This window comes from Pituophis catenifer, unplaced genomic scaffold (assembly GCF_029215685.1).
Source record: "Pituophis catenifer annectens isolate HBS135680 unplaced genomic scaffold, rPitCat1.0.hap2 SCAF_6, whole genome shotgun sequence".
NCBI classification, from domain to species: Eukaryota; Metazoa; Chordata; class Lepidosauria; order Squamata; family Colubridae; genus Pituophis; species Pituophis catenifer.
Genome location: NW_027256886.1, coordinates 29,546,769 through 29,560,675, shown reverse-complemented (window position 1 = coordinate 29,560,675; position 13,907 = coordinate 29,546,769). Strand labels below are relative to the sequence as shown.

General features: G+C 35.0%; 1 protein-coding gene across 1 annotated transcript in view; it reads right to left on the bottom strand.

Annotated features, from left to right (window-relative positions):
- COL4A4 (collagen type IV alpha 4 chain) overlaps positions 1-13,907 on the bottom strand; it is a 65,016-nt gene that overhangs the window by 37,115 nt on the left and 13,994 nt on the right. Inside the window, exons 5-18 of the mRNA XM_070944985.1 lie at positions 12,427-12,471; positions 10,738-10,854; positions 10,240-10,308; positions 9,380-9,415; positions 8,282-8,344; positions 7,391-7,426; positions 6,937-6,978; positions 5,783-5,863; positions 4,599-4,652; positions 3,804-3,863; positions 3,072-3,116; positions 2,191-2,244; positions 1,353-1,422; positions 1,153-1,257 (exon numbers count right to left, since the gene is read on the bottom strand). Coding sequence (XP_070801086.1) covers positions 1,153-1,257; positions 1,353-1,422; positions 2,191-2,244; positions 3,072-3,116; positions 3,804-3,863; positions 4,599-4,652; positions 5,783-5,863; positions 6,937-6,978; positions 7,391-7,426; positions 8,282-8,344; positions 9,380-9,415; positions 10,240-10,308; positions 10,738-10,854; positions 12,427-12,471 — 877 coding nt within the window. The remainder of the gene's footprint in view (positions 1-1,152; positions 1,258-1,352; positions 1,423-2,190; positions 2,245-3,071; positions 3,117-3,803; positions 3,864-4,598; positions 4,653-5,782; positions 5,864-6,936; positions 6,979-7,390; positions 7,427-8,281; positions 8,345-9,379; positions 9,416-10,239; positions 10,309-10,737; positions 10,855-12,426; positions 12,472-13,907) is intronic.

The following is a 13,907-nucleotide window of genomic DNA, read 5'->3' as shown; positions in this document are numbered from 1 at the left end:
AATGCCAAGCTGCCAGGAATTCCCTACTGCTTTTGGATTTAGCTTGGTCTAAATCCAAAACAGTCAGTAAACCTCAAAGACAGCAGCACTGTTGATGTTCTTAGTCAGATAGTGAATCATCAACAAGCAAACAATCAAGTTCAGAGAACACCAAGAACTCCACATAATCAATCCCACCCACTCCCAACCTAAAACATAGCTACATAAAGTTAATGACCATGTCAATTAGCAAACAGCTACAGCAGGGCAATGCTTTAAATGCAAAAATAAGAAAATACTTTGGAACATTCAGAATGTGCACTTTGCACATATCTGCAATTTCATAAAGCAAATTGGCCTTTATTTGGGATATGTTGCTACTATAAGCAGCATCCATTCATCCCAAGAAAAGTTCCAGTCATTTTCCTTTTTTGTCTTTCAATCCTAAACCCTGCATAGCCCTAAAAACAAGGACTAACATGGTATTGGAATTAATTACATAACCTTGCAGAATATAGAGAACTATAACCTACAGTTACTTTCTTTAAACAAGGAAATTAAATAATGTTTAAAAGCAGATATACAAGAAGATATGCCAGCATGCCTTAGCAAATAAAATATAAAGAATTTACAGGGGACTATTTTTGGTTTAAAGGGATGTGGTGGCTCAGTGGCTAAGATGCTGAGCTTGTCAATCGAAAGGTCGGCAGTTCAGCGGTTCGAATCCCTAGTGCCGCGTAATGGGGTGAGCTCCCATTATTTGTCCCAGCTTCTGCCAACCTAGCAGTTCGAAAGCACGTAAAAAATGCAAGTAGAAAAATAGGGACCACCTTTGGTGGGAAGGTAACAGCGTTCCGTGTGCCTTTGGCATTTAGTCATGCCTGCCACATGATCACGGAGACTTCTTCGGACAGCGCTGGCCTTTGGCTTTGAAACGGAGATGAACATCGCCCCCTAGCGTGGGGAAACGACTAGCACATATGTGCAAGGGGAACCTTTACATTTACCTTTTATTTTTGGTTTAAAATCTTGCTAAAATAATTCAAAGCATTAGCTGTTATGCAAGAAATTATATATAAAATTTCAGAATATGTCATAACATCTGTGGAAAGACTTGAAAATGGATGGTACTATTTAATTCTATCTAAACAAGATAGCTAAAATATTTCTTACTGAGTCCGTCTTCCCCTTGCCTTCCTTTGCCACCAGCAGAACCAGGCATTCCATCTGTTCCTCTCTCTCCAGGAAGTCCAGGATCTCCTTTGTCTCCTTGAATACCTGTACAGGATAATTGAAAGGATACTTGTATTTAAAAAATTGAATTTTATTGTGGCTTATGGGAAATGAATATAATGTAACTAGATTAGCTTAACCCTTTGGTCCAGTGAGTGCAGTTCCTCGAGGTCCTGGTGGCCCAGGCTGCCCATTCTCTCCGGGATCCCCCTATAAAAATGGGAACACTTAGTGACATTTCCCCAAGAGGTGTTCCTTGACCTTAGCATTTTTAAGATGTGTGGACTTCAACTCCCAGAATTCCCCAGCCAGTAGGATCAGGGATGAAATGCTCCCAGTTTGGACTGGATCGCTAGATCTGGTAGCGATGGAAGCGGGTGGTTCGGAGAACCAGTAGCAAAAATTCCTGCCTTCCCCCATGCCCAGCTGAGCCACGCAATCATCAGAGACTTTTTTATTTTTAAAAGCATTTTTTCTACAACCTCTTCAGCCGAAAAAATGCTTTTTAAAGTAAAAAAAAAGCCTCTGATGATCGTATGACTCAGCTGGGATTGTCAGAGGCTTTTAAATGTATTTTTTTACAACCTCTTCAGCTGAAGAAGTTGTAGAAAAAATGGTTTTAAAAGTTAAAAAAAAAAGTTGGCCATGCCCACCCAGTCACATTACCCACCACCACCACCACCAAGCCACACCCACAGAACCGGTAGTAACAAATTTTACATTTCACCACTGAACAGGACATCTTAAATTTGCCAAGGTTGAGAAACACTGCCCTAGAAGAATACAAGGTAAATGATGAGCTTCATCAATTATATATAATTGATTCAGATAACATGACCTGATTGCATTGTTAGGCAATGGGTACATATTGAATAAAAATGGGTAGAAATATAAGCCTGAAATAGTAATTGATTTCATTGCTTTAGGGTATACAAAGGCTAGGGAATGAGAGGAACAACAAATTTACATATAACTAACCTTAATGCCTATCAAGCCATCTTGACCAGGAATTCCATGTGCTCCAGTTTTACCCTGAAATAAATTTTTGAATGTGTTTGATTCTTTAAGAAAATGAAGTAAATTCAAAGTTATTAGGAATCCATAAACAATTGGAAAATGTTTTTGATACCTCACAGATAGTCGAAGGTGTGTATATTATTAACATGGCAACTGGATAAAATTATGGTATATTCTTTGCACTGATTACAATGGAAGAATAAATAAAACAAGACAAAAAGCTTATCTGTTTCAATGGTAATCAGATAATTCTGTAAAAAAGTTATTAAGTTTCTAATTCCCCAGGCAATGTTTTTCAGAGAAACATACAATACTTCTGATCCTGAAAATTATATATAAGCCACCTGACTAGTAACCATTAACAATCTTAACCCCCATTAATAACAAGCATTATAACCAGCATTATTATATTAAATGGAAAGTAAGAACTTTCAGCACATTAAAGATTAAAATTTATTATGGAAAGACTTTTCTTTAATTGACATAAGTTTTTGCTGTTTTTGAAACCCCTTTGTCATTTTTGCTTCCATTTCCATAGCTTGGAAATAGCTAATAAGACAGCTACACAATTCTCTTTTTGCTAACTTTGTTTATTTGATGAGATCTTGATGAAACTTTAAACTTCGCTTTCTCTAATCTCTAAAACATTTATGAAGAAATTGAAAAGCATTAGTGCATTTTCCTGGAAAACTCTACTTTTTATATTTTGGTATTGTGACAATTGTCCAAATACTCTTATTTTCTTCTCTCTGTTTTCATCCAATTACCCAGACATAGGTAGATTAATCCATTTTAAAGAAATCATATAGATAAGCAATGTAATTTCTGTGTATTGTATCTACCTTGTTTCCTGGGAAACCCAGAGAACCATATGAGCCAGGAATTCCCTAGAGGAATTAAGGAGGGAAAAAAGATAGTATAAGGTTTGACAAAAACTGTACCTCAAAAAAAATGCAAAAGTAAAGGGTTATTTAGATTTTCCAATTAATCAAAAACATTAGTTAAATTGTTTTATATGTAGCAGAAAAGAGGCCAGATAATAGATGAACTATATAAATGATAATTAAATAAATGAAAATCTATAAAATACTTTCACTTAATCACAATAAAAAATACTGTACTCATTCATTAAAAATATAGTCTAAAAGTCGATGTTTTGTTTTTCTGGTTGCTGGCTAAATTTATTTTTATCTATCAATATTTTTCAATCTTAGTCATTTTAAGAGGTGTGGATGCTAATTCCCAGAATTCCCTAACCATTCCACGCATCTTAAACTTGCCAAGGTTGAGAAACACTGCTCCACATAAATATTAAGAAAATAAAAATAAAATAGCCTGTGTAGGCAGAATTTCCTTTATTTACTTGTATATGTGGATTTAAAATAGAAGCGGCAGTCTCTTTCACAATGCTTAACTGATGGCTCATAACTTAAGCATTCCAAATATCAATTTGCAATAATACTTCATAAAATCATCATTAAAAAATCCTACAGAGACAATAATAGAAAGTATACTTTTTTTAAAAAAAATACACTATTAAAATGAGATGAAGATAGTATTCTGGAATTTCTTACCTGCTTTCCAGGAAAACCAGGAATCCCCTTATCACCTTTGTCTCCAAATGCAAATTCACCCTATTATGTTTCAAAATAGACCAGTTTCAGAATTTCGAGATTGGTTGCCCTTTATTTCCAATTAATTAGAAGGGGAACATGTTGTTAAAGAGAGCCTCCCTCCCCCCCCCAATTCTGAAAAAAGAAACAAGAGCCTCATTTTATTAATTCCAAAGACATGCTACTATGCCATGTAAATCAGGTGTCTCTAAGGGGTTGCCCAAGAACAATTAATGTACTGGGGTGCATCCTTCCTAGTCACTTTTTAAAGATTTAGCGAAGTGTTGCTTAACCCTGGCAGTTTGAAGGTCTGTGGACTTCAATTCCCAGAATTCCCCAGCCACATCTTCAAAAAAACCACTGGCTTGGAATTATACAGTTGAGCTGCTCTTTTTCATAGAAAAAAATGCCCAATTAAACATTTAAACTAAATTTAATTAGGTACATCATTTGCCTAATTAAGTCCTACTCTATTTATTTTCCCCCTATTCTATACATTTGCAAATGGTTTTCCATTTGTATTCTATTGAAAAAGCAACATGGGGACCATGGCATTCTTTCCAAATATGTCTTATATTGTAATCTGAAGTAAATTCAAACATACATCTTACTCAGGGGAATTGGCAGCTGATAAAATGCAGTTACATAATAGTAAATATACATTTAACTAAAAAAAAAGTTCCTTCTTAGCATTCTCGGCAAGTAGCATGATGAAATGAATGTTATCTATTCATTCATGAAAAACTTGTCACTTACTTTCTGGCCACGCAATCCTTTTGAGCCGGTAGATCCAGGCATTCCCTTTATTCCCTAAAGATTAAAGTGTTTGTTTTAATATTGTTTAAATAGTATGATTTTAGTTCTGCCATACCCTGTATTGCAAGGTTGACTCAGTCTTCCATCCTTTCTAAGGTAGGTAAATTGAGGACCCAGTTGTGGGGGCAATAAGCTGACTTTGTATAAAATATACAAAAGTATGAAGGCTATTGCTTAACGCATTGTAAGCCATCTTGAGTCTCCGGAGAAGGGTAATAAATCTAATAAAAATAAATAAATAAATAAATAAAATAAATGCTATTTATTTTAAAAAGTACAAATTGAAAAGATTAAATAACATTTTTCCTCAAAAATTATTTTATGCTAGAATAGCAATAGCATTTAGACTTATATACCAGTTCATAGTGATTTACAGCCCTCTCTAAGTAGTTTACAGAGTCAGCATATTGCCCCCAACAATCTGGGTCCTCATTTTATCCACCTTGGAAGGATGGAAGGCTGAGTCAACCTTGAGCCTGGTGAGATTCAATCTGCCAAACTGCTGGCAGAAGCTGTTTTGCTACAGGGAATAATGGCTGACTTCACTTGTTACACTACACCATGATTTGTTTAAATTGTTGTTTATTTCATAATCCATAATAGCTTGGTTCATATATAATATTAACCTATAGATTAGATGCAAACAGCCTATGATGTTCCATAAATTGCTGAACTACAATTTCCAGACTCTTCACCATCAGGTCTGTTTCCTAGCTTCTGGAGTGTCACAAATTGCCTAACATTGCTGTGTAGATGATGGTTTACAAATATAAGTGACATTCATACGAATCTCATATGAATTACGGTTATCAGTCATGCTGATTGTTAAGTGGGTCATCAGTCATGCTGGGTGATTGCACCCAATTTTATGACCTTTTTTGCAAAGGTTGTTTGCAGGGCAGAGTCTGGGCAACTAAATGGAGCTAGCAGAGTGTTTTAATGGCTGGATGCCCTTCCTGTCGCCAATGTGGAGTTTTGTTCAGCAGATACATTCGCAGTGTGCTCAAACAGAAAAATAGAGATCAAACTCACAGCCTCCTGATTGTGAGGCGAGAGCTCCATCTATAGGCCAGCACACCACTCCTATTACTGACTTGCAATCATAAATTTTGTCATGTGAATACCTTTTCTCCCTTTAACAGTCTAGAACTAGGCGGTCCAACCAGTAATGGCTGTCCTGGAGATCCAGGAGGTCCTACATCACCCTAGAAAGAATGGAAAGAGCAAATAGAGTGAACAACCTAACAAAAGTGAGTTGCAGATTCCTAATCTGCAGCTCAAGAACTTGCCACTCCTCTCTGACAATTCCTCCTCATGTCGTCTCTTTTTCCATGTACAACAAATTTTAAAAATCAGAAATTATTAATTTATCTACCCATGAGAGAATGAAATAATTGAGACATTCAAGTTTTCCTTGCTTGCTGAAGATACAGTGCTTTTTTATATATATAATAGAACTATAGAATCCTTAAAATGTAGTTTTGGAAGAAGTCGTTTAGGTAACTGATTGCAAATGCTTGCTCAGAATAGGAATCCAAATTGAAACAATTTCACTCTATAGCTTCCATTTGAACGTATCAATTAAATGGAGAATTGGTTAACATTCTGTCTTCTTGAAACTTGATTTTTTTTATCCTGGACTCTGGAATGATGGATAATATTATTGAGCATTTCCTGTTTGACATTATTTCAGGTATTTCAAGAGTGCTATCCCTCTCAGTCTCTCTCATTGCTTTACTATAAACATGTTCCAGATTTTTTTCTGAATCCTTATTAAAACACAATACCTATAACTGGACAAATACTCAATAAGGGGGTCTAAAGAATGCAGAATGAAATGGAACAATTGCTTCTTATAACCTGGAAAATTCTTGTGATGCAGTTTAAATCTGCTTTTAACTTTTGTAGCCATTCGAATTATTGACTCATACTCAATTTACTAATCAATTACTATTCAAAAATCTTGGATGTCACAAGCGATTTAGTAGCAATTAAGTTAGATCTGTTTCACTTGAAAATAAATGTCAGATTCTATTCAGATGATTAAATAGATTTTTTTTCCTTTGCAAAATGACAATACATTTTAATGCTTCTTTTAAAATAAAGTTCTACTCATGTTTCTCCATTCCAAATTTAGCCCCTTGCAAAAAACTCACTACCTAAAAGTTTTAAACAGCTCAATTTATGAAGAATAAAAATCAATAATCTGAAGTTGCAATTTCTTGTTAACTCCTAAATACTTCAATGTTCAATTCCCACTTGTCACTTTTTTTCTTACCGGCTCTCCCTTTTGTCCTTCCACTCCAATTCCTGGATACCCCTAATGAAATATCAATATATTAAAAGAAGGAAAATACACTGATTATTCACTTTAGATGATAGACTAAATTCACATGTGAACAATATAAATATTTTTCACTTGGACCCCATTCTCATTTAATGGACTGATGCCTGGTAAATCTTTGTCAGTTTGTCTGTTAAATCAAGGATTTACTGCAAATATTTAGATTTAATTCTGCAGTTCTATAAATCACATATTTACAGTTTTAAAGGATGTTCCCTGTGTCCATGATCCATTAAATCAGAGTTTTACTCTATTGGTATATATATTTATATTAAAATATATCACTATTATTTAAATTTAAGGTTTTTTTTAAAAAAAGATGAAATTTTCAAAAGTAATTATCAATATGAAGAAATTGTAAAATTTTCCAAGAACAAAAATCTCTCACCTGATCACCTGGTAAACCAGGTTGACCTTGAAAACCCTGTGAAAATAAGAATTTTGATATAATCAGACCTGGTACTCTCTAGAGCCGTAATGGCAAACTTATGCATGCCTGAAGGGGCACACAGCGCCCTCTCTGATGGCATGCGAGCTGTTGGCTCAGTTCAGGTCCACTGCACATGTGCACGTGCCTCCCGCCAGCCAACTGGTCTTCATGTCTCTGCTGTGCATGGGCGGGGGCGGGGGGCATGTGGGGGGCATGCACATGTGGGGGTGCATGCAGGGGGACCGCATGCACATGTGTGGGGGTGGGTGGAATGCATGTGCTGTGGCTGCACGTGCATTGCATTTTGGGAGTTCGGGCGCACACACGCTTTGGGCACTCAGTCCAGAAAAGATTAGCCATCACTGCTCTAGAAGTATTGGATTAATTTTTTTATAATCCCAAATCTTGAAGGCTATGCTGGCCAGGGTTTTTATCAGCATTTAAATCCAATATATTTGGAAATATTAGTGAGGAAAATGGTTTTCGGTCCTGTTCGTGTTCTTAATATTTTTCCCTACTAATATGTTGCACTATTGCTTTATTCAAACATCTCCTCCACAGAATTATTTTTTCCTGATAGTCTTTATTGCAAACAAAAAACTTTACTTTTGATACTGCTAGAGGAGGATAGATGGGTGTAAGCAAAGAAAAATAATTTTCAATAAACTCTATAGATTAAAAAAGAGAATGGGAGAACTGCCAACAAAATTATTGGCAGGAAGGAACATCCAATCTTAGATGATCTCTGTAACTCCTAGGGAATTTATTGCAGGAGAACTAGGAGATAAAAGACAGGTAGATTCTAACATGATGTCAGTTAAGTAAGAGATTAAAATGTTAAAATTATACCTGTTCACCGGGTTGGCCTGGAAATCCAGATGGACCTCTGGGTCCCTTTTCTCCTCTAGGACCCTAAATACAGATTGCACAATGACACAATATCATGCTTACTAATAACAAGTAATATTCTGTTTACCGTCTGGAGAAAATTGTGCTAGGTATGCAATAGCTTTTATAATATACCCACTTACCCGCTAACATGATTCTTTAACTGTTAGGAACTGTTAGAATATAGTAGCCCAAACACTAGCAACAATCAACTAATTTATTTTTAGGATGATTAATATTCTAGAATAAAAACTAACTACCATTGCAGTACATAAATAAAATAACATCTCAGCTATTGGTTGGAAGTTACAAATGCAACAGAGACATATAAATATTTCTGAGTAAATGAGTAAAATAGTGTGAAGTAATTTAATTACAAGTTTGCTCAAATTTGGAGCATCTGCAGTGCATAGCAGCAACACATTATTTTGAAGGCAGGCAACATAATGAAAGAATGAAGACTTTTTGTCCCCCTCTGAAATCTGTCTAGTTGTCAAAACAAACAAATGAACAAACTCTCAAAGGTGGAACTTTGAAAGAGGACAATCCTGTAGCTGAAAAGAGGATGTGCCTTAACAATTTTATGGTCACTCATATTTATTATTAATGCATCTGCTTAGCTTCTTTCTAAAAAGGTGGCAAGGTATGGCTTACAAATTACAACTTTTATATGGGAACAATTTTAAGAATTCCTAAGATGGTAACAAACTGAGTTACCTATTATAACTTATGCACATTCTCACATAAGTCTAAGCCTGGCACGTACCTACATTGCTGGGAAGGCAAGTGGTAAACTGTGGTGTGGGTTACTACCTCTGCAGGGAATTTCAAACTAGATGGAAAAGCTGAAAGTGAAACCAGGGGTGGGCTGTTGGGGTTCACAGGGGTTCAGGAGAACCTCTAGCTAAGATTCTGTGCAATTCGGAGAACCCCCAAATCCCACTCCTGGCTGGCCCCATCCACCCCACCCCACTCCTCCCAGGAGTCCCCATATGGTCTGTTTTGGATTAGTTTATAAACTAATGTATTTTCACCATACAAATTGATGAAGGAGCTTACAGGCATGCCTTGAGGTCCAGGGTCCCCTCTTTCTCCCTGTAACCAGAATCACTATGTTAGGTGAAAGATAATATTTATTGGTAACAATTAATTATTACAGTTTAATGATTTATGTGGAAAAAAGGAAATAAAGAGCTACATAGAAAGAATAAACACAAAATAAATACTTATATATCTAAGTAATGTAAATAATTATCTAAATAATTTAAATAATTATTTTATTCCATTCGGGTTTATTTCACTTTTTTTGCAATTCTTATACTGGAGTGAGACTCATTGATACCACAGAGAAGATTGTTTTTAATTTAGGAATCCATAATTTTTCCACATTCTGTAAGTATTAAAACTAGCTTTGACATGTCTAGTTTTATGTACACTATTCGAAATTAAAACATATGGTTGCACAAAACTCACTTTCAGATAAATATGAATAAGATTTCACCCCCATAATAAACTATATCAATAAAGATATATTTTAAAAGATAATGTTTATCTGGCCATTTTATTTTCCACTTAAAAATTCTAATAAAAAGAATGTAAAAGCCTGTGACTTTGTCTTCATCATTTTTAAATAATAATATAGTCCAAAAGTGTGCATGTAAAGTATACTCATGGTTAAAAAAACATTGAAAATGAAGTCATGATTAATCAACCTGGATTAAATTCCTTTTCATAGCAGCTGCATGTGTTAAACTCTTATATGCACTTTTAGAATTTTAGAATTTCCTAATATTAATAATACAAATCTTGCCTAAACCAATGGCACTCTTTATGGTGTAAGTCATAGCTCTTAAATATTTAAAATCATTTACATAACTCTTTATCATGAGGCACTATTTAAAAAATTATACAACACTCACAGTTGTCCCTTGTATGAATTCAGAAATATATATGGAATTTCCTTTTTCTCCTTTTTGGCCAGGGATACCCTGTAAAAGATGTTTAAAAATCATGATAAAAATAGAAAGTTATGAGTTTGCATACAAAAGCTTAAACAATAAAGTACTGTTAGTCTTCGTCTTATGTCTGTAGTTGGGACCAAAAATCTAATTGTAAATTGCTATGAATGAAAGTGGGGGTACCATAGGACCAGAAGTAATATTCCAGCTTTTTTTTTTTGTTTATTTATTTAAGTGAATGCCCCAGTCATTAAGTAAACCCATTCATTCGAATGGATTTTTCTTTGCCATGAACCAGTTTTAAAGATATTACAGAGAATATTAAAATATAAACAGATCATTATACACATTTTCTGTACAATGAAGTAAGTCCAGAATACCTAAGAAGATAGACATAGAAATAAGTGGCATTTATAAGTTGATCACAAACTATATAAGATCTAGTGAAGTTCAACTCACAAGTGACCCTTTTGGTCCAATGCATCCAACTTCACCTGGAAGTCCTGGATCACCTCTTGAACCATTACATCCATCTGCCCCAGGCTTCCCTCGGGGTCCTTCAATTCCTGGTAGCCCCTATAACAGAAAAAAAATATTAGTTCTGTATGTCTGTTAAAATAACTCATCATTTCTCTGTACAGTAGAACCTCTGGTCACAACCATAATTCGTTCCATAACTTTGGTTGCAACCCGATTTGGTCGTGATCCGAACCTAACCAAAATTAATGCAAAATTAATGCAGTGGCCATATGAAGTCACTGTTGTTTGGCGCTTACAAAAAAAATGGCACGGAAGGGGAAATTGGCCGCGGCCATGTTTGATCACCACCCGAGTATGTGTTTGTGATCAGATTCAATAAATTTGTGAATTTTTTGGTCGGAACAGAATTTGGTGATGGTCAGAAGCATTCTACTGTATATGTTGAACGAATGCATTATGAAATCCAAGATCAAAACTCAGATAAGATGCTAGGTGTATCTCCAATAGAATTAGAAACAATCTAAAAGTTGAAGCCTGGTATGTCTTAACAAACCCAGTTTGGGCAAGGCTGACTAGTTAATATTGCTCCTTTAGTTGTTAAACATACCTGAAACAGAAAGCTAATGTTATGGGTAGTCAGAGGAAAAAATTGGACATAGCATAGGCATGTATATGAATCCTATGATTATCATTCTACTCAAATGTTTACACAAATTAACAGGGGTTCCAAATACAAGCTGATACTATATTGTATATGAACATGCATACTTTGGTGTCATACTTTTCCTGACATTTTCTCATAGAGCTTCTTTTTCCAGCTGCTAATTGCTCAAAATGTCAGCTGTTTTGGGGGCAAACAGCAGCTCCAGTAAGGATATTATGAAAATTTTTACCCAACTTTTAATACTAATTTCTATCCAAATAATCATTTGGATAAAAACAACAGGAAAAAAATTAATAGACTAGTTTCTTTGGTGTAGTTTATTATTTATATTCACAATTTATGTTTCTAAGCTTCTATTTAATAAAAAGATCACAAGACAATTTTTTTTTAAAAAAATACAGTGTTGTGGTTTCAGAGACAAAAGTAGTAACTTGTTCTTATTAATGCTCTCTATGGTCTTTACTCAGAAAAAAATAGTATTCATGAATTCTGCAGTCTGATAGTGTTCCAAACAATTCAGTGGAAAGCCAGAACATTCATAGAGAAGGTATAATAATTGCTGGTAACAAGATTCTAAACTAGTCCGCCTTACTGCTCAGTTCAAGGATTCTAACAGTCTTTTACAACAAAAATGTTTGATAAGAACCTTCTCCTTATCCTGTTCTAGCTAGGGCTAATTCTCATTGCAAAGAATGAAGTTCTTTATCAGCTAATTTTCTCATAAGATGTAACTGTCTTGGAAATGTGTCTCACACATTGAAATACCATCAAATAGAATATTTTATTAAGCCCGGAAAAAGGTATATTATCAGCATCAACAAACATCTCTAGGATGGATACTGTATAACTGAGGTACCACTGCAGAATGTTTTTGAAGAATTACATTTTGTAGTGCACTTTAAAAAAAAAATATAGTCAGATCAGATGAACGTAGTACACAGACATATTGAAATATCAATGCTCTACAGTTTTATATGATATGAAGACATCAGCAGCATACTTACAGGCATTCCATCTAGACCTGAAAATCCTGGAACTCCAGTTGAACCCTGAAAAAATTCAACATTAAACCATATTAATATATGCTTTACTTTAAAAATGACTTATAGAACAATTTTGCATAATTAGATTTGTTTTTCTCACGATATCAAGTTTGAGAGGCAGTACACTCAACCATTAACTACCACTAGATTGAAGAAATTGCTATTTTCTGACAAATCAGAAGAGGTAGGCATTTAACTCTAAGCCCTCACTCATTGCCTCAGCAGGGATGACACATAGTCAAACTTGTTTAGGATTGTGAAGTGAAGAGGGTCTGGTTTATATTCAGGTGGGAGACTACTACAGAATATCAAGATTTTGAGTAAGATTGAAATAAAGCCAAAGAAGTCCTGGAAAAAAAATAATGACAAACCACATTCCTGTGTCACCAAAATTCTATATGGATGTGCCCATGAAATTGTAATTCACTCAATTCAGAATGGACTTTCCTAACTCCACCCTTTGCCCACTAATAAACAACTCCTTGCACCTAAAGTCTGTAAGTTTTTGGAACAGCTTGTTATCTTTGCCAGAAGTCCTACATGCATCATTAAGAAGCAGTTATCAAAGTCAAAGTGATATTTATAGAACTGTTGGTCAGTTGGCAAGTCAAAGAATGGGCATTAGTGCTGCTTCCACCAGAGAAGTAACATGTGGAAGGAATAGTTTCTCTTCCTCTTTCAAGCAGCAGATCCTTGTCCTACTTAGAAGATATATTTTCATTCCTGTTTTTTATTTCTTATTTTCCAGAACTGATTAGATCATATAGTTATGGTAAAATGTATACATAGGTTTCAGTGGTGGGATTCAAGTAATTTAACAACCGGTTCTCTGCCCTAATGATTTCTTCCAACAACCAGTTTGCCAAACTGCTCAGAAAGTTAACAACCGGTTCTCCCGAAGTGGTGCGAACTGGCTGAATCCCACCACTGATAGGTTTCCAGGGACAGTAATATCAAACAAGACTGGAAAGCATTCTGAGAGTTTGCTTTCTATCATCAGTACTATCATCAAAGAATACTGTAAGAGGTTGGAAGGATAAATGGTGTGACTAAGTATACAATAGTTTCATAGAAATTCATCATCAAACATTCTAGACTAAGCTAAAACAGTAGTATGGATACGTTAATCTTATTGCTCTAACTAATAGCACAATCTCTTTCAAATTGTGTGAATGGCTTCATAAGCAGTTATTGAAAATTATATGAAGCCCTGTTTTCATCTGGAACATTAATTAAAATACATTATATCTTGCAATATTTAATGTTGGGATTGTGCAAGACTTTGAATTCTAAGCCCCTGGAAAGCATGACGAGTAGGCAATTCTGCAAATCCTTAAACCAAATGCTTATTTGCCCAGGACCATGCAGCAGCTGCAGGTAGCCACAAAATACCAAGAAAAGTCAAAGTTACTTTAAGGAGTTGCAAATATTGCTACATTTCT